This window comes from Tasmannia lanceolata, unplaced genomic scaffold (assembly GCF_043159265.1).
Source record: "Tasmannia lanceolata isolate RefF3 unplaced genomic scaffold, GAP_Taslan_0.1 ptg000002l, whole genome shotgun sequence".
NCBI lineage: Eukaryota > Viridiplantae > Streptophyta > Magnoliopsida > Canellales > Winteraceae > Tasmannia > Tasmannia lanceolata.
The window spans coordinates 37,385,934-37,411,497 of NW_027518679.1; the positions used below are offsets into that span (position 1 = coordinate 37,385,934).

Sequence of the window (25,564 nt, forward strand, 5' to 3'; positions counted from 1 at the left end):
ATCAACATCAGTCTCAGGAGATCGGTGGCCGCCATGGGAGCAGTAACAGAGATTGGGCGGTTTTGAAATGGAAGAAATGCCCAAACCCTAGTTCCCATCCTTTTTAATTTTCCCTTTATTAAATTTACAAATTGCAGGGTGCACGTTGCAGCCTCGAGGGACTTGGATCCACTCCCCATTGGCTGATCTTGTGCCGATCATGTTTAGAGGATCTGTTTTGATTATTCTCTGGAAAAAGATAAGCAATGACTTGAACAACACAGTCCGGAATGACACTCGATCATTTTCTCGCTAAAACTCATGATCAATTTGTGAGTTTGAAGGTGTTATAGTTTGCAGTCTCTATAGGTGGATTCTTTGCATTTTTTATCTCTATTCCCCAAGAAAATTATTAGTAGGAGCTGAAGGAAATGTACGAGTCATATGCAACTAGTCCATGTTGGTTTCCATCGAACTTACAACTCCGCATGCATGTTAAAATGTGTGAAATACTCCGGATCTAGTCCTGAAGCAACTAGTATGGTTATTATTGCAATACAACTAATTGTGAAGAACCTATTTTGATGATCGGTTTCCATGGGTTCTACAAGCTGGCCCTGGACTTATAATGGAAGTATCACGCTTGACTAATAAATAATTTTATTAGATAAATGTGGTTTGGTTTCAAAAACAAAAAAGGATAATAAATTTTTTTATGCCGGTTACCAAACATGATTCTTATTCTAAAGAATCAGAATCAAAATAAAAAAAGTATCAAGAATAAGAATCAAAAGCAAGACACAGAATCAGAATTGCTGCCACTTGTAACTCGTAAAGTAACCCACTATTGAAGAAGGCCTGATTCATTGAAGAAGAAGGGGAGGTAACCCGTAAACCCTCGAACCTGTAAACTGCAACCCTTTCCTCGTCTTTTCAACCAGTAAAGTACAAAAGAGAATCCTGAGAAAAAATTCAAGAGAAACCCAAGAAGAAACCCTCTCCCTCTTTTGCTCCTCTCTTTCTCCCTCTTCTCTGTCTTTTTTCCACGTCTTTCTCTCTCCTCAGACACAAGCCTCCTCTTGCCGCCACCATCTTGGTCGTGCATGTTGTAGATTTAGGGAATAATACGGCTGACCAGACTTCTGTTGAGAAACATAAACAACAAACAAACGATGTTAGTGAAACCTTTTCCGATGCGGCGAGATGAGGCACGGACTATGTCGCTCTCTTTAAGGTGAATTTGCGCCTCTGCGGAATCTAATTCCGATGCAGCAGATTACTGGCCGCAATACAATAGCCCAACGCACCGTCGATCTCCAAGAACTACACGATCAAGGAGATTCGAACCACCCGAACACTCCAATGGCCCAACAAAATACGTAAAATAAAAAGAAGAAGATAGAAATCTCTGTCTACAGAAGATAGGAAAAACAAGAAGAAAACAGTAGTTTTTCATTGTTCTGTTGTTTGTGAAAACCACAGAGAACTTCTTCTTTTATAAACCAAAACGTGTACGTTCAATGCACCCTTTAATGGAGTAAAGACATCATTTAAGAAAAGAGCCGTTCAAAAGACGTTACAGATACCAAAGATCGCATCCCAACAGCCACAACGTTCAAGAACGACGCAGTTATTCGTAAAAAAGAACTGCGGCGTTATTTACCCAGTTAATTGACGTTCTAGTAAGCCGGCTTACTTCAGGTACGCAAGCTTACCTTATTAATAATGGCGAAGGTAACGGCGAAGTTAAACGGACAGAAACAATAATTAAAATGTAGAAGGAAAACCTTGACTCACACGCACGGCCGGCCGAGCCGGGTTGGGCGGCGCGCGTGTGGTATAGTCAAAAGCCCACCGGGTCCACTTGGTGGCTCATCCGCGTAGGCCCCCTTTCTCCTTTTCTCATTCACAAAGCTAAGGAAGTGAAAAGCTATATAACCACATAAAGCTTTTCTTCACTTTCCAATACGAGACTATTCGTTTTTGTGAAGGAAGTGAGCAAACAATTTTCCAATACCAAAGTGGCTTATTTTTGTAAACAAAACAACTTTGTAAATTACCAACGAGGCCACTTTTGTATTAAAATACCAACCGTGCAAAGAGGAGAGGCTTTTATATCTAGGTTTTAGGAAAAAACACACGCGCGCGCTTTCTATTTTTGCCTCCCACACGTAGTGGGAAGAAGTAAGGCAACTTTTCCAACATCAAACAATCTATTATATTCATTCATTGAAGGTAGTGCTTCTAGAATCAAATTAGCTTCAAAGTCTTGAAGTTCCATTTGCATCACTTTTAACTTGGGGTCTTTTTAATGCCTTCACTCCTTTAAAACACGTTTAAATTGCGGTTTGAACATATGCATTTCTTGGCCGATTTTCCAACTTTGCCTCGTTATATTTTGTAAATGATAAAATTTTAAACGCAATTTTTTTGTATTTTCATTTTTTTACTATATTTTTTGAACCAATACCGTATTAAACTCAAATTTTCATGTTTTTTTTTTTGCGGAATCATATTTTGCTAACTATGGGTTGGATTACATCATGATATCCTAATGCATAGTTTAGTTTTTTTGACAATTAATTAATTTCGATGTTTGATTTGAAACAAAAATTGTGCATTATTTGATTGCACTAGCATGTGTGTTAGGATTTTGCCTTCTTTTACTTATATATTACTATATTAGGACTACTAATATTAGTACTACCCTATTTTGATAATTGCACTAACTCATATTGTCTTTTGTTATTTAAACAGCTCCCAACTTAAGCTCTCAAAAGCTAATTAAAAAAAGTAAAAGACAATATGAGTCTGTGCAATTATTAAAACACTAGTTGCAGACCCGTGCGATGCACGGGGCGAGAAAAAAATATACTAAAAAATTGTATTAAAATTAAAGATGCATTCATCCATGAGGATGAGGATAAATGTTGACAACCCTATAAAAATAAAGAAAAGCTAAATGTACAAATAAATTAGTAATTAAGAATAAAAGAAAGGAAAAAAAAAACAAATAATGAGCCCATGTACCCTGTCGAAATATGGGGTAAAATGATGGGGCCCATAATTATTAGATCCTTATCCTTACCTCAGATTCATTTCCCATATTTTCTCATCTCCACCAGAGTATGCAACTGCAGAAGAAGAAAAGTGAATAGCTTAGGGTTTGAGGAATTCACGTCTATAAATATGGATACTAACAGATGATTAAGTGAACAGTACCTTACGGACTTCTAAGGAAAAATACATAGTATTGGATGTTAGTAATGGTTACATAATACTCTTTGTAGGTATGGATCGACCCAATACTAAGGGATATTTTTGAATGTTTTATATGGTTATGTAATTGAATGTTAGTTGTTTCTATGAGTTAGAAATCAAGGACTTAAAAAAAAAAAAAAAAACGGTTCAGATCATTCAAAACTAAAACCAAGATTTTGTAAGCCAAAACCTAGATTGTACAATTTTAAGATTGTAAAATCCTGATTTTAGCTTTTAAAATTGAAGTGAATTTCAGGATTTTACGATCCTGTATTTTAAAATCCATGTTTCCAAACCGTGTGTAACTCTTCAAATAGAAAAAATTTAACTTCTTGGCTGATTCGCCAGCGCCCTTGGCCGCAATGGAATCAGGGGCCATGTCTTCCTCTTCTTCGTAGTCAAGAAGCTCTTCCTCGTAGGCATCAATATCAATTGATTCGCTCATTTGACAGAGTGAAAAAGAAAAAGAAAATAATAGGGTTTGAAGCAACTGCAACTAAAAGGGGAAAAAACATATTGAGAGAGAGAGACGATGAAGGAAAATGCTGAGAGATAATATTCAGAGAGACTTGCCTTAGAATCTGAGAATGCTCTTCCACGGAGAAATCTCTGAGATTTCAAGTGGAAATCACCTCAACTTCTGATCAACCTTCCGAAGATCTGATTTTACATTTTATATTTTGCGAGAGACATGTTTTTCTCTCAGGATCTTAGATTCCATGATTTTGGCGACGATAGAGAAGTTTTCTTTTAAAAACAAAGAAAAAATTCTATTTAGATAAGAGAAAATCATTGGAACTCATTTTACCAAAATGTGAAATTTATTTACCATGGAAAATTTTAAAAAATTTCGAATTTTTCTCGCTATCCAAACCGTTTGCCTCTTCTTTGTTTTATGGACCACCAGTCGTCGCTCCATCTAAATGTCAATGGGTGGATAATTTGGAAAAAAATAGCAGCTATGTTACCTATAAAATAAGAAGAGGAAGGGGAAAAAATCACTTCCTGTATATTCGGACATGTTGCCTTTAAATGATAAAAGTGATGTTCTTATTTAAAAAGTACAGACACAACAGCATAAGAGTTATTTTGTTAAATGACAAGAGCTTGAAGGAAGAGGCTTCTTGTTAGAGCTTGGGGGCAGGAGCTTAGTCTGGATCGGGTCCAACCACTTCAGGGGAACTTAAAAATTATAAGAAAGGTAACAAAAGTCAAAGCTGTGTTACTTGAAAAATAAAGACACAACATCAAAGATGAGAAATCAGGAAAAAATATTCCAAAAAAAATTAATAGGTTGGAAAAAAACATTCGTTCTTCTGAAATTCAGAACAACAGGTGTAAGCAGAAGTCATGGTATCAAGCAAGCTGCAAAAAAATGGATAATGATGAAGCTTACCCACATAATGGGAATATCCAAAGGATAAAGATGAAGCTATCGGCGAATCTGTGGAACCCGCAACTTCGTTTGCCATGAATTATAAAAAATTATAATTTAAACAGATGTCAAAAGGTTATGGAAATGAATGGTTTGGCGTAATAAATATTAGAAAGGTCGTTTGAAATACTCCAACAAAGAAAGTTAATATGGTAACGTTTCCTACATGTTTAGAGTGCGAAATTAAAGCAGAATGAAATAAGAAAGCGACAGAAGAGTAATAAAGAAAATTTTATTTTTATAGGATCCGAATCGTTATCTGAATATGAATCGTTTTGGAAACTGATTTGCATTCCATTTATGAAAACCAAAAGTTACGGGATTTAAGGAGATTTTATTGCAAGAGATAACGCCCCTATTGTGATATTTATGAGATATAAGGGCAGACCATAAAAATTAAATGCGTTTAAATTATTTAATGAGGAAATGGTGGAAGAAGATGCGTTTGAGTATTCCTAGAGCCCTAGAGGAGAGATATTATAGGAGTTAGAAGAGAGAAAGAAATATAATAGGAGATTTAATAGATTTTAAGAGGAGATTTTAATAGCTTTCTATAATTGAGAGATTTGCCAAAAACGTGATCAAGAGGGCTTCTTAAAATTTCAGGATGGAGGAAGGGCTGACACGTGGCACCACCTCGGCTTAGAGGATTCCGCTTTACTTATATATATATATATATATATATATATATATATATATATATATATATATAGGATGGTGGTGCCACAATCAGTAGCTTATCTATCTATAATCCATCTATATATGCTACTAGTATCCCGGGGCCATGCTACGCATGGATGTAAAATGATGGGCCCCACACCATCAAAACATTAGGTGTAAAATGGTGGGGCCGACCCTATGCATATGTTTTGGTAGAGATGGTGGGCCCCACCCACCAAAACCCGAGGTGTAAAACGTTGGCCCCGTCCAATCAACAACATGAGATGCAAAATGGTAGGCCCCACCCTCTACATGGTTTTGAGTGGAGATGGTGGGCCCCACATATCAATTATAAAATTGCTATGCTTGCCTATAAAGTGTTAGGCCCCACGTTATCAAAACAAAACATAAGGTACAGGGCACGTTTGGCTGCCAGGAATTTGTTTTCATGATAAATCAATGTTTCCAAGTGGAGATGAGGGTGAAATCCCTAAAAATCGAGAAACAGAGTCCCAAAAACTAGTATTTCCGATAATTATAAGTTGTTAAAATTGGGAAACAAAAAACTCTACTCGAAACTGGATTGAGCTTTCCGGATTTTTACAAGAAACTCATCAGATTTTTAGGGATTTCACCCTCATCTCCACTTGGAGACTCCGATTTATAGATTCCTAGCATCCAAATGTGTCCACAGACAGAAGGTTTTTCCAATAAAAATTTCCTGGGAAAGAAGCGAATGACAGTGGTATGAAATATGGGCCCAATAATAATGGAGCTAATAAAATATAAAGTCCTAAGACATGATTTTTTAGGGTATGTTCAGTGGCTTACTTGTGGATCAACTTAGAATTCCAACCTGGTTTCCTTCAAGGCTGATGTGGAAAACACATTTCCGCCCCTACGTTTCCTTCTCCCCGCGACATAAAGGGATTATTTCTTTCTGCTTGGCTTTGTTCAGTTGCGCAGTAGAAATGGAAAAGAAATGGAAATGGCGTGGCAGTAGGAAAAGGAAAGGAAAATAAATAGCTAATAAAGCAACACGAGTACGATTCAGTTGTCAGAAAACGGAAAAAAAAAAGAAGCTAAGAAAGTAGTAAGAGTGTGTATTCATTTGCTAGGTAACGGAAAAGAAATAGCATAGAATATATTATTTAGTACATGTAAAGTAAGTTACGCCCTTGTAGGCCCTACTAGCTAGCCCCCCACTCTAGACACCCCATTTTGACCAGGCCCTAGACCCTCCATGTTTGAGCAAAATCCTATCAAATGAATGAATTAGTGTACCAAACTTCACCCTAAGCTAGGTTAGATTCTCACCAAGGTCCCTGCAAAATTTCGTCGAAATCCGAGTGTGTTTGCCTAGCGAACGAGCTAAGACAATGTCGCGGTGCAAGTTCAGAAGGGGGTGAATATATCCTGAGAGGGGAGCGAATTTATCTCAGAGAGGGCCGAACCTGGCCAGAAAGGACACGATTTCGTCGCGCGCCTTATAAAGTTTCGCGCAACCGCGCGCCCTATGAAAATGTAGTGCCAATATCAGTATCTTTACCTGTAAATAGCCATTGATTAGAGTTTAAGAGCGCTTTTCATTTTTTCTAAAAAAATCAAAAATCGCAGAGAGAGAGAGATTAGCGAGAGAAAATCCGAAACCCTAGCTCGCCGATCATCTTCTCTGAGCAAATTTTTGCCGGAACTTCGGCCAAACTTCCACGAAATTCCGGCCAGCTTCTCCTTTATGTGTACTTAGCATAGATCTTCTCCTTTTCTTGCTGTGGATTTTAGAAACCTTAATCTTTTACCATTTTTTTTTCCGATCAAGCTCTCTCTTCTCCGGAAAATCTCTGATCTTCTTGTACTCATCTACACCCATTCTTATCTACAGATCCACTATCCTCCATCATCGGGACCTTCTAATTCATTTTCTTAAATCCTCACCACCAAATCTGAGCTCCATTTTTTCTGATCGAATCTTGTTCTCCTGCCGGTTTTCTATTTGATTCTTCTCCATAGGGGATCCGAGCAACTCACAAAGTAGAAGAAAGGAATTCACTTGCTATTTTGATGATTTTAAGTTTCGAATAGCTTTAAAAGGGAAAAGAAGAGATCTCTTCGAATCTGGTGGATTTTTATAAAATCTAAGAGCAAGAGAGAATAACAGAGAAGAAAAGGTAATTTGTTTTCATCTTTTTAGGTTTTTTCTGAGTATTGAGCTATAGTGCTGTTTTGATACTTGTGTTTTTGTTAATTTAGGTCCTTGTTGTTCATTTTGAGGTCATTAACTAAACATTGCTTATAATTTGGCTGATCTATGTTTATTATTAATCTCACAATTACCTTGTCTTAATAACATTACCGATCTAATGATTTTTTTTAATGATTCAATGACATGCAATTGTCTGAGATTGTTTTTCTTGTAATGATAATCTAGTATCACAAGATTATTGCTCTGTTTTAACTCTCTCTCTCTCTCTATATATATATATATATATATATATATATATATATATGAAATGAAGAAGAAGAGTTCAGATTTTTGTATGAGGTAGAATCAAATTTTTAACAAGATTTTCTAAAAGATTAGAGTTGATTCTGCTTTGTTTGGACATTTTATATGTTGATTTCTGTGATTGTTGTCTTAAGAAAAGTGTGCCTTAACTCACAACGATAAAAATATAAAGGAAGGGAGAAATAAATTGAATGAGGGACATTATCAGAATGTGACAGTGTATATATGGCCTAATCATATGTCTCTTTTTCATTTTGCTATGGTTTGGTTTCTCATACAAGCTAGAGGTTTTGGTGGACTATATTATAGTTTCCTGTGTTTAATTTCCCATTTTGACATGGTTCCAATGTGTCCATGAAAGTTTAGGAGGAGGAGACCGTGTCTCGAATTTAGGGTCACAAATTCTTTAGATCATGGAGAGATTCCCATTCGTTTTTGTTAGAAAAATGTCATTGGCATAACTGGAAAAATTCATGTTTTGATTGTGTTTTATTCCAACATTTGGCTGTTTAGAACTTTTGGGAATTGCTAACCCATTTTTAGCAGCCATTTAAAGACAAAGTGGCTTGCTGGAATAGTATATAATATGATATGGTTGTGTTTCATTTCTAAAAGGATTTATCCTTATGATTGTATAACAGTGGTTATTGTTTTATTGTACATAAGGGAATTTGTTTCCTTTGGTTTAGCTTCTTGATTTTAAAAGACATGATTATTATTTAAGGCAAATTCTTTTAGATAGTAAGCTGGATTGGAGTTATTTAAGAGAATAAAAAATGTACCTTGTTTCTGAAGACAATGCCAATTATTTAGTGTCAGCCCTTTCATTTGCATAGCAGCCCTACGTCAATTGTTGTGTCATAGAAGTGTCCACAACAGCCCTCTTTACGTATTTGCAGCCCACCATTCATTTTTTTTATATGAGCAGATAATCATTTGATTTGTTGGAGAGGGCTTAAGTGCTCTCAAATATAACAATGCCCAGGGTATGTAACAATGAATTGAAAATTCTTTTTCTTCAATTGGTGAAAACGATCATGACTTATCTGCTAAAAAGGTCAAAGTATATCTTCTGGAGCTATGTGTCATCATGTCACCATTTAACAACCTGATTATGCTAGTTTGGAATGTGTAATGTTGTGCTCATATCTATAGTTTGAGTCAAATGATTGCATTTGTTTCGAAATCTCTTTCTCTGAAAAATAACATAGCATAACCATGATTTGTTGCATAATTTTGTCATGACCTTTCCCCCTTTAGTTGGTCTGTAGCTTTTGGGAATTATCATTATTTACTTTAAAACATGGTAATGTTGAAATAAACTAAAGAGTTGAAAATTCCACTCAAAAGGATAAACATGGTTCATAGTGTTTGCAAGCGGTAATGGTATATGCCATTGTCATTTTCACTGTTGCCCAGCTGGAATGAATTAGGATTTTAGAAGCAAGCCAGGTTAATTAGTCATCCTTCTGAACTTTGGGCTGATTTTCTTTATTTGCTAAGAATCTGGGATAAATATATTGTCATATTTCTGTTGAAAAGAATGAATGTTGTCTTGAAATTGAAAGATAAATGGAGGATTCCATGGAATTGTTTTTTTTATAGATGATATTATTGTATTGTCAATTCAACTCTGTACTGAACTGAGTCCGTTTCAGCTTAGTTATGTTTTCATACTTGAAAGGTTCCCCTATATACAATAGACTGTATATGAGGTTCCTGTGTCAATGATACATCAATATTACCCAAATCTGAGGATTTCTCACGATTACATTACTCTCATATATCCACTTGATAATTACAGGCTTAAGAAAGCATCAGATGGATTCTGATATGTTGCAAAGTTGTTTTCATTCTAGTGCATAACCAATGCCTAACTAATCCAGTGCATAACCAGTGCCCATGCCTAACTAGTCCAGTGGATAACCAGTGCCTAACTAGTCCAGTGCCCAACTAGTCCAGTGCCCATAACCAGTGCCTAACTAGTCCAGTGCATAACCAGTGCTCAAAACCAGTGCCTAACTAGTCTAGTGCCTAACTAGTGCATAACCAGTGCCTCATGCATTTTATAGCAGCCCCTCCCCTGTCGATTCAGATATGGTGATATCTGTGACACCCTATCCATTTATTGTTGATAAAAGTGCTATTATTCTTTGAAATGATATGAAAGTAGCTTGTTTAGATGAATGTCTTGGAATTCTGGGTGTATGAGCTGAGAACATTTCTATTCTTTTGGGGAATTTGTCCTTAAAAATGGTAAGTCATTCACAAACCCTTAGAAAGATTTTTACAGGTGGAATAACTTTTGGCTTATTGCATTCTTTGAACTGAACGTATAAGGTTTAATTTTCTGGAGTTTGTGAGTATGTCACCAAGAAAAGGGTATAGTTATTTTATTGTTTTTTCAATGAAATGGTTAGTTCTGTTCATTTTGTAGTGATTCTTTGTATGGAAAATGTAGCAGGTTTAGGTACATTGTTTGATATGATTTTTAATTATGTTTATAAGGATAATTGGCTTATTTATTTGTGCTGAAATTTTAACTATAACACATGCTCAGTGTAAATATGAACAAATATGTATGAAGGTTTTGGTGATGAATATTTTTATCTGTGGTGAGTGGAAGTGAATGAGGTGATCTTTGTTTCTTCATTTACCTATTTTTGACAAATAAGTTGGAAAAGATATTTCTTGATTTGCTTTGGTAGTTTTTTTTTAGTGTACAACATAATGCATTAAGTGCTTTAACACATCTGTGTGATCAGCTTTTACTAACCTTTATATTTTTATTTCATTCATAAGTGCTTCTTGTCAAGCCTCATTTTGGTCATGTAGTATAGTTACTTGTTTTTGTCAGATAATAAGAGTATAAAGGTAAAATGAGACCTTGACAAAGTCTGTGGGATCATTTCACTGTGGTAAAAGCACACACTTTCTTTGTGATAATTATAAGATATTTTTGCAATTCATTATTAGGTCATGTATATTTCAGTTTTATTCGAATTGTGTAGTTCAGCCTCATATATAGTCAAATAACCTTCAGTTTTAGCATATAGAGTATTTGTGTATCTTGCATCCTTATAGTTTAACTCACTTGATTCGTTTAGATGATTGAAAGATCCTTTTATCCATGGTATGTGTGAGCCCAAAGTAGTTGTAGTGTTATAAAAATTAACCTTCTAATAGTAGTACAGTACACCAAGTTTTAATAAATATATCATGCTAGTTCTTTACTAAAATACATGTAGCATAACATATTATCACTTTCAGTTTCTTTTGATTTGTTAATTAGATGGGGAAATTTATAATGATCATTTATTCCATTTTTAATGGCTGATGTTCTATTATCACTATGTGAATCCCATTCAGTGTTTGCTGTCATGACTGACATTGAATATCCTAGTTTAGTAAGTGGTTTGATAGTTTATTTGTCCTCTCAGAGCTTATGAGACAGGCCATGTCTCATAATCATTAGCTGTCAATTTTCTTTTAGGAGACTAACCTAGTCTCATTATCACTCCCCTCTTAGGGTTGTGCACTGGGAATCAGTTCTGCCTTTCAAGAGTCTGTCCTATCATCATAGGGTTTAGGATTCTGTCTATCCTCTCATCAAATCATGTGATTATTGTCCACTCCTGCAAGGTATAGGATGCTGTCCAACTCTTGCAGAGATGTGATTCCATCCAGCTCTCCCCGCAAAGTATAGGATGATGTCTAACCTTTGCGGGATATCAAGAGTCCATCCTACCCTTATGATGATAGGATTCTGTCATCTTGAGTAAAAAAATATCAAAAACATCTTAAAAACCAAAACTCTCAAAAATCTTGAGTCATTAGGAGTAGTTAGGAAAATCTGTTCCGAACTACGTTGGCTTGATCCTCTTCCACGAGGTATGTAGTGCAGCTTGGGATTCATATCCCAAGTCCAGCCAAATCTTTAAAAATAAACATTTCAAACCTTCTAAAAATACAAAACTTTTTCAAAACTTTTTCAAAAAGATCTTCCCCTAGAGTTAGGAGTCCGTCCTAGATTTTTGAAGTGTTTTAGAGTTAGGAGGTTGTCCTGTTTGTATTGCTTGGTGCGTCTTGTCATGTGAGTGTCCCTAGAGTTAGGAGGCCTCGAGTCGTGGTCGGATAGACATTTAGTCGAACCGATGGTTAGACTAGAAAACATTTAGTTAGCCCATGGTTTTTCTTAGGATGCATAGCCTAGTTACACATAGAATATAGGGCCCACCTGCATTAGCTTAAGACTATCCAACTTGCATTAGTTATGACATATAGAAAGTCTTAAAAATTACAATTCACTTGGAACTTAAGCAATCGTACAAAAAGCTTTAAAAACCAGTCGAGTCTAGTTGATCGAGTCTAGGATAACGGTTCTAGATGGTTAGGCATCGTAGTTTAGAATAGGTCATCAAACTACGTTGATTCTGATTCTTCCCGAGGCCGGGATACGTAGAGCAGCCAAGATGGGTGGCCATCTTGGTCCGAGTCAAGTATTGCATTAGAGTTTTAGGGTTTGTTGTGTCGAGTCGGATGTAGAGTGAAGTCGTGATGTGTGTTTTGTTGTGTTTTCTTACTTTTATGTACAGACCCCTATACCTTTAGCTGTAGCATGCATGCGTTTGCACACCAGAACTTAGACACAAATTAGGTACGACACTCATAACTTAGTTATTCTTAGGTGACACGTATTTTATTTCTTTTGTGTGTGCTTATTAATCATCTCCGAGACATGCATGATTAGGTAGACGTCTTCTTGGAGATATATGTTCCCATTTCACACGACTTTCGCCCAAAACTCTTCAAAATCAATAAATAAATGGCATAAGAGACCAGGTGCTTGCACTTGGGCGGATAAGGTGCTCTTCGGACCTTCCAAATTCGTAACCAGGCATGAACCTTCTTTTATATCTCTGGTTATCCATTGCAACAGAGCATAGTACGGGATCCAGGGCCTACTTCCTTGGATGACGACTCTTCTTTGTTTAAGGTACGTCTCGAATCCGGGCTAGTCCCCGAATCGAGAGGTATCTCACCTTTCATCGCCACTCATGCTGTGAGAGGCAACCTTTTTTAGAGTTCCTTGGTAGAGCTCTCCATGCACGTGGATGATCTAGAGACTTTCTGAGGGCCTGTCCCCCGCCTCTCTCGGATCTGGGTCCACACCCACTATAAGGATAAAATTCACCCTCTAATGGTTTATGCGAGAATGGTTCACAGCTTGAGGATAAATTCACCCTTTAACCTTTAGGGGCCATTTGGATATGTGGATTTTATAATCCGGGATTTCTCGCTTCTTTCCGTCAGAAAGAGCGTAGCAAATCATCTTTTGTGCCAGGTTTTAGAAATCTTAGGATGCGGGAGAGATTTCTAAAACCTGGACTTTTGGCTTAAAATCCAAGAAACGCTATCAGTACAGCATACAACAACTTGATCATGAACCCTCTTTTACACTGTTTTCAAACCATAGTTAGCAAAACAGAGAATTAAATGACGTTTTTTTGAAAAAGTTGCGCGATTTAATGATTTGCCGTTTAATTCACCACTCCCGTTTAAAACGGTACTTTTTTTTTTTCCAAAACCGTTTAAAACGCGATTAAAACGTCTAAAATGCGTTTTATTAATTTTTTTCTCTCCAAAATTACCCTTATCCCCTTTCAAAATGACAAAAAAAACCTTAAAGCAACAACGACCTAATTTTTTTTTCTACTCTTCCTCTTCCCCCTGTGCGTTAAGTCGTTTACAACAAACCCTAAATCCACCGTCGCCTCCCAACTCCCAACTCCCAACCCAAACGACGAAACCCTAAATCCCTAACCTCTTTCCACCATCCGGGCTTCGCCTAAAGCCGTCGCCCTCCACACTGATATGCGAGAAGAAAAAGAAGAAGAAAAAAAGAAAAAAAAAGAAGGGAAGAACAAAAAACTGGTATGCTTGCTTTCCTTTTGATTGCTTTCCCTGATCTGAATTGTCCTTTGGAGAGGCCTTACTATGGATATCCTCCAATGGCTCAAAAATCTTGACGGGTGGTCAAATTTATAATTTTAGGCCACAGGAGATTTATTTGTTAGGGTTTATTTGATGATTGATTTTGCTTTCAATTTGCAAATTAAACTCAGTTTCTATCCACAGGGAAATTTGCTCAGTTAAGCTGTAACATGAATCTTCTTATCTAAGCAGCCATTGAACCCAATTTGCTTACTTCACTTTGTAAAACCCATTTACTAAATTTACAGATTTAGGTTCATTAAATTAGAATGGTATATGGGACATGAAGGTATACCCTAGACCTAGTTTATGCACATGATTTTTGCAATATAAGTTTATATTATACGTTTCATAGCTATCTAATAGGGTAAACCATTGCCCTTCACTAATATTTATGATGTTCAAAACTATCCCTTTTAACCATCAGGAATAAGTTGTTATTATTGTTCGTCACCCGTATGAAGAGGACAGCTGATTATTGAAGCTGTAGCTTTAGTAATGGCTGGGGTTTCCACTCTATTAGTGTTCTTTCGAGAACATTACTAACAATTATATTCCTAGAGACAGGCACATGTGGGTTTCACCTGTTGGCTGAGGTGAATTTAGTGAAGTTTTCGTTTATTTTCTATGCAACTGAATACATCATTTTTATTTTCTTACTAAGTCTCTATGGTTTCCTAGCAATTGAACGCCCATTTCACATGTTTTCTTTCCCATTTCCTTTCTGTTTCTTTTTTCATTTGCGACATCATTTCTACTTCCTTTCCCAGTAAAGCAAGAAACTGAATGGAGTCAATAGACCCTAAGGGGCCGTTTGGATACGCGGATTTTAGAATCCGGGTTTTTAGCTTGAAAACAGTGTAAAAGAGGGTTCATGACCAAAATAAAAATGATGTATTCAGTTGAGACCCTAGTGTGTCCAAACGCCCCCCTAGTGTGTTGAAATTCAAAATCAAGAACATCCTCAAAATCTCAGAACTTTTTCCCTTTTTGAGACCCTAACAATTTCTCTCCTCCCCTTACATAGCCTTGCTGTCATTTTCCTTTCCAGTTAAGAAGAAGAGGGAGAATTTCAATTATGGGAAGTGTCGCAAACAGTGGAGTGGTGGGGAGAATGAGTGGTCTCTTGCAGCATTCCTTTAATCTCATCAAAAGCTTGAGCACTTCCACTTCTCCTACTTCGAGTGCTATTTCCACTTCTCCTACTTCGAGTGCTGTATCAATGCCGAAGAAATCAAAGTGCAAGAAGAAGAAGAATCTCTTCGAAGTCGTGCAATTCTTGCCCAACTGGGGAATCGGATATAAGATGGCGAAGAATCACTGGATCGGAATCTCCTACGAGATCACCAAGATCAATCTCTACAAGGTTCTTGTTCTTTCTTATATTTTCAATTTGCGTTTCTTCTTCGTCGATTTTCTTGTTCATTTTCTCTCTGTTTTTTCTGTTGTAGGACGGTCGGCATGGCAAGGCATGGGGGATTTTTCACAAAGATGGTGAGTTTATGCCTTGGCTCTGTTTTGTATTTCCTTTTTTTGTTGGTGTTGTTGGTTTCTTATTTAAAGGCTATTTGTGGTTTCATCTTTGATTTAGAGCAACTCACTGTTAAGGAATATAACCTTTGAGGGAGAATGCTTTCCCTGAGTTTCTAATTATATCTTGTAAATGTACAATTTTCACTAGAGTAAATTTCCTGAGAACACTAGTAGATACAACCAGTTTGGGGCATAGACACCAACTGCTACCAGGTTTTTTTAATTTTTTTGTTAGAAGGTTCCGTTGTCGACATTGAGTTCCAAATACAACCACTATTAGCCTAGGATTCGACAAGAATGTTTGCCTCTTGGAGATACATTATTTCTAGAACTTTACTGCGAATCTCATTTAAGCCCTAGACTTTCTTGAAGGCCTTCACAATCTGTTAGGGGATGTTAATTCTCATGCTGGACTAACAATCAGGTTTTTCTATTTCTTTATGTTTTGTTTGGTGACAAGGAGGATCATTTTGGGTCATTTTTTGCATTCTCAGTTTGGGTCCAAAGTCTAAACATATTATAGGGTTATCCTAGGGTTAGTTTGGGTGTGTAGGTCCTATTATGAGAGTTTTGTTTGATGAGCAAGGTTAAGAGAAGAAACGTGGGGAAGACTACATTAGTCATTGTAACTTGTAAGGCCTCTTTTTAATAAAATGAAGAATTTTACAGCTGCTCTTGAGATCTCTCTTAAACCAATCAAAGATGTGAGATTTTCTCCTAGGCGTTAAGCTTAGAACCCTATTGAGAAGCTACATTTCCCTCTTCTCCAATCTTCTCTTCTTTTTTTTCTCTCTCTTTTTTTTTTTGCTTGCTCTCTTTTCTGATTAAATGTATATCCTTTTATCCGCAAATACTTAAATCTGATTTTCTAAACCCTAAACCACCTTTTCCCACCAAACCCTTGATATATCCTATAATCAAACCCCTCTTTTCTTCATGCCCTATCAATCAAACATCATAGTTTAGCAAAAACTTTGATAAAAGAACCAGCTACCCTCACCTAAGCATGATTTTAAATTCCAGATACTTATATCCGTGTGTTCTATATCGTTATATGGGACTTGCTAGGGACCACTGCAGGAGGAATTTCGTGGACCGGCCGTTGCATGAGAGAGCAGCAAATTCAGATGAATTAAATGAATGAGACAAAATCTGAGCCTATGTAGCTGCTCTCTCATGCAACCGGCCGTTGCATGAGAGAGCAGCAAATTCAGATGAATTAAATGAATGAGACAAAATCTGAGCCTATGTAGCTGCTCTCTCATGCAACAGCAGGTCCGTGAAATGCTTTCTGCGATGGTCCCTAGCAAATCCCTAGTTATATTTATATGAATTGCATGTAAAATGTGTTGTATGTATTATGCATATATGAGTTACATGTGAAATGGAGTTTGTACTTAATTATCAGACATGCGCGGCCGTTGCATGAGAGAGCAGCAAATTCAGATGAATTAAATGAATGAGACAAAATCTGAGCCTATGTAGCTGCTCTCTCATGCAACAGCAGGTCCGTGAAATGCCTTCTGCGATGGTCCCTAGCAAATCCCTAGTTATATTTATATGAATTGCATGTAAAATGTGTTGTATGTATTATGCATATATGAATTACATGTGAAATGGAGTTTGTACTTAATTATCAGACATGCGCGAAACACATGTCCCTAGGTGTTCAATGTTGGTAAACCATTATGGATTGATGTCTTGCTTATGTTATGGTTTCTAAGTGTGTATTTGTACTTATTCTAGCATTTACTGAAATTTCATCTTAAAATTCTATCATTTGCGTATGTTTCCATACGTTTTGTGATTTTACTAGATTTCCACCAACAAAACTGAAACGTTTCCATCCTTCAGTCCATTGTTACCCTAATTCCATTAATCCTAATTCTTTAAAATCCTAACCCTATTCCCCTTTATTATTATTATTATTATTTTTGAATGGTAGATAGTATTAATAATAGAGAAAGGAGACCGAAATGGTCAATACAGATAATACAAGATCGAAAAAGGAAACAAAAGAAATATCAAGGGGGGAGATAATCAAAACGCTCCAAACTTTCTCTGGATACCCCATCTTTAGCTAGCTTATCCGCTACCCCATTTGCGCTTCGCTTGACATGATAAGCAACTATTTGAGATCCTCCAATATTATCCTGAATTTCATCAAAAAGAGCGGCAAATCTCCAAGGAAATGAATGAGTTCCATTGAGCCACCTAATTACATTCTTTGAGTCTCCTTCTATCTCCACTTTTTCCAATTCAACCTTGCTTAGAAGTTTAATTCCATGGTGTATGGCCCGCACTTCCTCCTCATTTGCATCCGAGATACCTATTGGGCCCGAATATGCCCAAATGACATTTCCTTGGTCATCTCTTAATACTTCCCCTATTCCGGATGGACCCGGTTTCCCATACTTGAGCCATCAAAGTTAAGTTTCAATAGTCCCTGGGCGGGTGGCTCCCACACTTGATCCACTTTGGGTTCTTCCCTAGCTCCATTGCAAATTACTCTCCAACCATACTATAGATCATATGCAGACACAAATGTAAAATTAGGGAGGGTTCTCACCCAAGATATTGTGATTGCATTCATCTTATTAAATAGGAAGATAGGTCTCTTTGATACTCCTTTGAAAACCTGTGCGATTTTCTCTTTCCATAGAACCCATAAAGTAGCAAGAAACGCTACCTTTCATAGGATCTTTCCTTTTCCCTTCCACAAAGTCAATTCCCAATTTTCTAGCAATTCCGCAAGTTTGGTTGGGAAGACCCACGCTACACCAAATCTTTTTTTTTTGTTGAGAAGGACGCTACACCAAATCTTGATAACAATCTACTCCACAGCTCTCTTGCTACCTTGCAATGTAACAATAAATGATCCACCGTTTCCCCCGCTTGTAAGCATAGAGCACAATGATCAATGATTAGCATCTTTCGCTTCCTCAAAAAGTCAACTGTCTGTATGCAAATACACAAACCCTTTGGGGGACATTAATCGTCAACCACCATTCTGACTTGCATGCAAAAATAAAGCAAGCAATGATTTAAAGGAAATATGTGCACTAAGCAAAGAATGGAATGAAAGAGTGAGTCGACAAGTATTGTGCAAATAAATATAAAACATTTTCATAGATCAATAATAGATATAAGAGAAGATAATAAAATTTGTGTTTGCTTCTTTATGGTATGTTTACAATGCTAAATTATTAGGAGGAACATGTTGTAATGCTTGTACATTATGTGGTGAATGAGAAAAGGAAATGAGGGATCTAACAATCTTCATAAGGTACATGGGAAAACAAAGGAGTTTAATCTTTACCCCCTTTTGGGTGGTGGTGTTTTAATTGTTGTGTCTTACATTTTGATGCTTTTGGTCGCTGGATCATCTTATTTCCCACCTTTTTTCATTTACCTCTTAATAATTTTCTTATTATTTTTCAAAAAAGGTTTGTAAATTTTATTGTGTTATGTTGGAGAAATGAATGAAAAAGGGAAAGAATGAGAGGAAGAGAAAGTTAGGTTGAGAGAATGAACTTGTAGCATAAGTTCGTTGTTCGAGAGGCCAGCCATAATGGATTAAGTCCCAAAATCAGCTCGGTAGTTAGGTTTGTACTGGATCTGTTCTAATATTTTATATAAAGTGCAGAATATATGCCTCCATTTTGTGTACACCTCTTTTGCTGCTATTGCATTTAACAAGGAGCAAAGATGGGCAATTGTAAACACATTTTTGTTTAAATTGAGAAAAACTAACAAAGTTGCATTTTTTTTGTACCTACCCTGGTTTCTTAAACTGAAAAGTAATGCCAGACATAAACTTTGTAATTTCCTTCTCGTTCCTCAATGATTTTAGAGCTTGTCCCGTTTCTCTCTACCACTGTGCCTGTCTTTTCTCTACTTTGATACATCGATAGGTAGTGGTAACCTAATAAATAATATCCAATTATCCATGCTTTAATCAATCTTTTTTTTGAGCTTTTTAACTGCAACAACTTAAATATACGCTATTGGAGCTGGAATTACCGCGGCTGTTGGGACCAAACTTGCCCTTCAATGGATCCTCATTAAGGAATTTAGATTGTACTCATTCCAATGACTAGACTTGAAGAGCCCCGTATTGTTATTTATTGTCACTACCACCCCCGTATCAGGATTGGGTAATTTGCGCGCCTGCTGCCTTCTCAACTTCATGTTATTGGTGATATAGGATGGGGGACCATCATCCTCACTCTATTTATTAGTCTTGGCTACAGAAGGGCTCTACTTGGATTAGAAAACTCATGGGATTTGTCAAATTCCTAGAGTGCCCCTAGGTACAAGGTAATGCCTCAATACTCTATGCCCCTATGGGATTTTTCTCATCAGGACTAGTTATTTTATTTTAATTTAATTTCTCAGATGTTTGTTTCTAGCTCTCTCTCTCTCTCTCTCTCTCTCTCTCTCTCTCTCTCTCTCTCTCTCTCTCCTAATGGTAATAAATCAATGTCGGGCCCACATAAGAAAACCATTTATTCAAATTTTATTTTATTTTTTTTAACAAATGAAACCTTTATTAAAGTTTCAAACAAAAATATATAAATGCATAATACATAGAGAAACATGCATCATTACAAAATAGTCAGGGGGAGGAAGGCACATATAGTGGTCAAATAAAAACTCCAATACATGACCAGGGACATACATAAGCCAGTTGGGAAGATTTCATTCAACAATTTATGCTCTTAAGCAATCACTATGATTTTCTTCCTTCACTAGGATTGCACTTTCGGTGATCAAAGGCCATAAATAAAATGTATAACTCGTATAGATTAAATCAATGGCTATCAAAGGGCACCTTACAATGGAAATGCATAAATAAAATGAATAAGTCAAATAAATTAAACCAATGGCTATCAAAGGACACTATATTGATACCACCTCCCAAACATGGTTTTAAACTTTCAACTGAATGTGTTGATTTCAGCCGGCATGTGTCAATTTCCACGGAATCCGAAGTCCAAAGTTTGATTCCTCGCATGCACCCCACAGAACCTAAAACCCCATATATCCAGGCAATAGCACCCATTCCATTATAAATTAGTCAAAACTTAAAAAGAAATGGCACAATCACCAGGTTTCAAAACATGTGAACTATATATGTTAGAATGAACCTTAGTGTCAGTGGCATGAGCGGCAAGGCTCTCATTCATCAACTTTTGTGGGGATTGAAGCCATGCTCGAAGCTCGAAGTTTGGATCGATGTCCTCAGTTTGATTTTTTTTTTCATGCACCCACATAACTCACAAAACATGAGTGACAAGGCCGACATTCATCGACTTTTGTGGGGACTGAAGTCATGCTCGAAGCTCAAAGTTTGGATTGAAGTCCGACGTTTGATTTCTTACATGCACCCACATAACTAAAAAACCTCATATATCCAGGAAATATTAATGTAATTTGAATAGTAAAAGAAATGTCATGATTATTAGGTTGCAAAACATTTGAAATATCTATCTTTAGAATGAACCTTAATGTTCCATACATGCATGTCACTAGATGTTTGATCTTGTTAAATCATTATGTGTTGGTTTCTAATTGTGTATTTATGCTTTTTCTAGCACTTCCAGAAGTAATTATCATAAATTTCTATTGTTTTCATGGACTTCTATAAATTTTCTTAAGTACTTCCACTTTTGTGGGACCGAAACCGAAGTTTAATTCCTTGACCTCACCCCTCGCGCATGTGAGGAATGGAAGTAAATAAATCATATACAGTTGGGGCTCACATAATTTATGCTCCATAAATGCATAAACTGACATTGTTCCTACGTTGTTAATTTATCATCTCTTATTTCTAATACTTTTTTTTTTGAATGGTACTTATTTTATTTTTAATACTTATTCTTGGAATGGTACTTATTTTTTCTTCTATCTTATTTCTAATACTATTAAGAAAAATAAAAAAGTCTATTGATATAAGATATAAGAGAGTGCTTTCGTAGAAAAGTTATGCAAAATACGTATACTACACAATACTATATATAGGTAACATAGGAGAAGGAAGAGAAAAAAGAAAATAGAAAAGAAAACAGGTGTCGAAATTCACAAACTCTAATCACATTTCATACCGCTAGCATTTTGACAGGATTGGAGGGTGTGTATATACAGCATGTTTCTAGCTAAAACCTAAAAGAGTGTAAGACCGTCAACTCATCTCTCTCAAATGACAAGTGTAAGACTGTTCATGTCTCTCTTCCCACTTTCTCTCTCTTAGTATTAGATGCTAAAAAAGAAATGAAATTTAAGTGGTGGTGAGATTGCAAGGAAAATCGGGTGATAGACTTATTTTCTACTACTTAATAAACTCTAATATTTTATATAAAAGGATGCCACGTGGAATATAAAATATAAGACCCCCAACTGTAGTTATACAATCCCCGCGAGACCCATTATAAAATATTATATCCTCGAATTCTTCACTTTCGGCATGAGAGATAGGAATGTGATAGAGAATAAATCACTAAAGAACATATTGTTAAAAAAAGAGAAATGGCCATGGTGATAGGGTTTTGGGAATGTAATGTCCCAATTGTAGTATCAAGCTATTGGTATCAAGCTATTGGAAAACTATCCATCCTTGTGGCTTTGTATATCTGAACGATAAATGTAGATTAGTCCTCGACAGCATCAATTACAAACTCAAGCCATATTGCAACACGGGCTAGCTTTTGTCATGCATGTTGGATCTTTTAAAAGTCATGGTTCTTATCATAAATAAAATTCTTCAAAGACCATCATAGTTATCAATTCCGTTCTGTTTTGTCCGAGACCGACAAAACTTAATGTCCAAGTAAATAAAACGGTACAGCATAGCAGAGTGGAACATTTCAACCAGAATTTCGGTTTGTTTTAATCACTTTTCAAAAGTCTTAAACTTTTCAAAAGTCTTATCTTCCTCAATTCCTTCCAAAAGCTTCAAGAGAAGGTTTTTTGTCAATTTTTGTGTGCTTCTACTTCCATACCTTTCAAACTTGATTTTTATTTTTATTTTTATTATTTATATTTAACATTTGGTATGATGAACGCTTGATTTCATCGATGTTTTGCACTAAATTTCATATTAATTAGACTCATTCATGAGCAAGTTCTATCCCGATCGGAGTTGTTTTAAGTAGTAAAACGTGTTTTTTTTTGTTAAATTTGGTTGATATAATGATTTCTTTGATCTTTTAAATAAATTTTTTTTATTTTTTATTTTTTTTAACTTTTTTTTAAATTTTTTTTTGAAAGAAGGACAAGGGATCAATTTTAAGCCTACCACGCCCTAACGCATGGGTGGCCAATCTACGCATCCTTGAACAACACCCACAAGGAGTTGAGCACGGAGCTTACACGACGCATGATGCCCAGGCAGGCGTGCTCTCAACCTAATGGCCTTGGGCGCAACTTGAGTTCAAAGACTCGATGGTTCACGATTGTTTATTTTTTAACTATTTTAAAAACTATGGTAGTAGTGCCTTTTCCGAAATGGAACACCAAAATGGATGGAATACTAGTACCTCTCATCCCACTGAGCTAAAAAAATGAGTGGTAATGGAAGAGTGAAGTTGTTAGCCATTCATTTTCTTTATGCTAACCATTTTAGTTTCCTGAGTGCTTAGGTGCCCCCAACTTTTTTGAAACACCTTAAGTTTTTATTATAACCTTTGTCACGGAGAATGCAAAGAAAAATGTAGTCTTGGAGAATCCGATAGGTAGGCATTCTTCTTTGTATTTAGCTTTTAATGTTCTCTTTCTTCTGAATTCTTTAGTTCTTCAGTTTTGTGATGCATGTTTCTGCCAATCTTTATAATCAAGGTTATTTTCACCTCTGAATTCTCGAAAAGGATCAAAAGACCTATTTAACTGTTATTCTGAAAGGGCCCTCAGTTCTGCCGTGTTGCATGGTTTCTTTGCCCCCCCACAATATGTTGAATCCGTATCGACACGTTTCGACATGCAAATAGGACATGGATTCACATGGGACACATTCTTTTTGTAGCCGTGTCCCGCACGAATCTTGATTTTTCGGGCAAATCCGACACATCGTTCTCTCTTTTAAAATGCGTATCTCATATATTTTGCCTTCTAAATGCGTTTTCTTCTTAACTTTCTTTTTTATAAAAGCACAACCCATTTCCTTCTAACAATAACCCGTACGCCTCAGCCCTCCACACTTGAACATTGACCCCCCTTCTCCCCAAGGTTTTAAATTTCAGTTCCGGTCTCCACGGAAATGGAAACGTTTCAGTTTCGGTTGGAAATTTCGATGTAAATCTTATAAAATCAAGGAAACATATAGAAACATAAGCAAATGATGGAAATTAAAGATGAAATTTCAAGAAGTGCTATAATAAGCACGTAATAGTTACCTAGTGAATTAATTTCACATATAATTCATATAGATATTTATATATAATGCATGCACCACATCTTGCATGAAATTCATATAATATAATTACAATACATACTAATATAGCATACTACTATTACACTTACGATTGTAGTTTATGCATTTCGGTCATTTCACTTTCGGTTTCGATGGGGATGGAAACAAAAACATTTTGGTCATTTTTGTCGGTTTCGATGGAAATTTAGAACCATGCTCCCCTCTTCTCCTTTGACTCCCTTAATAAAAACCCTAACACATCGACCCTCCACCCTCAATTTTTTCACGACATAAAATTTTAAATTTTAATTTTTAAATTTTATTTTATAAAAATTACCGAATCCACGAATCCTACTATTGGGGGTTTGCCGAATCCGACACCTCGAATCCATATGTCGGATCCTGACACACGAATACGATTCCATGCAACATAGGGTCTGCTTCTCTTAGGCTCCTTGAGAGTACACTGTATAAGGATGTATAATATTTTTCAATCCACACAGTCAAGAAGCAAGGGAAAAGCATTAAATGCTTTTAAAATAGGTGCTCTAGCTGTAGCTGATCCATTACCCTTGACATTGTTTGTTTCAAAAGTGCAATTTTATGGTGTCCCCATCTCAGTTGCGAAGTGTTATGTATCTAGGCTACGTTACTTTTAAGGTTTTCATTGTGTTGGTACTCTTTCATTTTCTTTATGCTGATATCTCATTACTAGTTTCGAATCGTGTCTTGGTGCACATTCATTTTCAAAAACTTTTGTGGTTTTACATTATCATGGTTGGCCTACTTTTATGTTTCTATCTGGTATAAAATTGTAGTAGATATTGCACCTTGAGTTATTTGTCCACGAACTTTGCTTGATGCTATTTAAGTATGCCTTGCAGGCCTACCAGCTGCAGATGCTCCTAAGAAAATCAGTGGGGTTCATAAACGCGGATGGAGGTATATACCAGACCCAAAGCCAACGGTAGAAAGCACACCAACACCAAGACCAGAGGTTCAAGCTTGATTCCATTGGCTATCTTTGCTTTAATCTCAAGGCATGGGCTTTTGTCTTTCCATATCCTTAATCGCAATACTTTGTTAGTGTAGTGGGTCATCATCAATTTGGACTTTGTTCTTGAGCTGGATAGATCTGTTAGATTCAGATATAGGAAATTTCTCCAGTCACCTCTGCTCTTTTAACACCGGGAATGCCCGGAAAACTAATAGAGGGTTGGTAAAACATATGCAAAAACTGAAGGGCCATTTGAATTCAGGGGGATCTTCATTTTTTATTTCAAAGTATCTAGCTAACATTGATTCATGGTTTTCTTGAGAAGAATCAGGATCTTGGAAATCCATCAATGCGACAGAGAAAAGTCTTCTGCACATAAACTTCCGATGTTGAATTATGTGAGGCGCCTTTGATGCCTGAAACACAGAAGGCACAAGCAACATGCCGAGTCTCACACATAATATTGAAAGCATTAGGTAACATTGTTTTTCTCTCCATTTATTGACATGCGGTGAGTGATGGTCTTCAAATAAGCTCAAAATTGTCTATCTAAAGTAACTGAATGAGTGAGTGAGTGAAAGATTTGCTGTTGGGATTTTCAGGGTGCTGAATGAAATTGCATCCTATGGTCACACCAGTAAAAATATCGCTATCCTTCTGGTGAAGGTCCTATTTGGATTGCAAGAAAAACATTTTTGAAATGAGATTCTTTTTTTGTTTCCATGATCTAGAGGGAAATGATATGATAATGGCAAATATAGAGGGATATCACCATATATTGAAACCCCTCTA

The 25,564-nt window shown here is 36.4% G+C and overlaps 1 protein-coding gene across 1 annotated transcript; it reads left to right on the forward strand.

Moving 5' to 3' along the window:
- Positions 1–6,920: 6,920 nt before the first annotated feature.
- Positions 6,921–25,059, forward strand: LOC143884472 (uncharacterized). The gene is made up of 4 exons (XM_077388073.1): positions 6,921–7,503; positions 14,887–15,201; positions 15,287–15,329; positions 24,660–25,059. Exons 2-4 carry the CDS (start codon positions 14,914–14,916, stop codon positions 24,782–24,784), a joined length of 456 nt encoding a protein of 151 aa, XP_077244188.1. The 5' UTR covers positions 6,921–7,503; positions 14,887–14,913; the 3' UTR covers positions 24,785–25,059.
- The last annotated feature ends 505 nt before the right edge of the window (positions 25,060–25,564 follow it).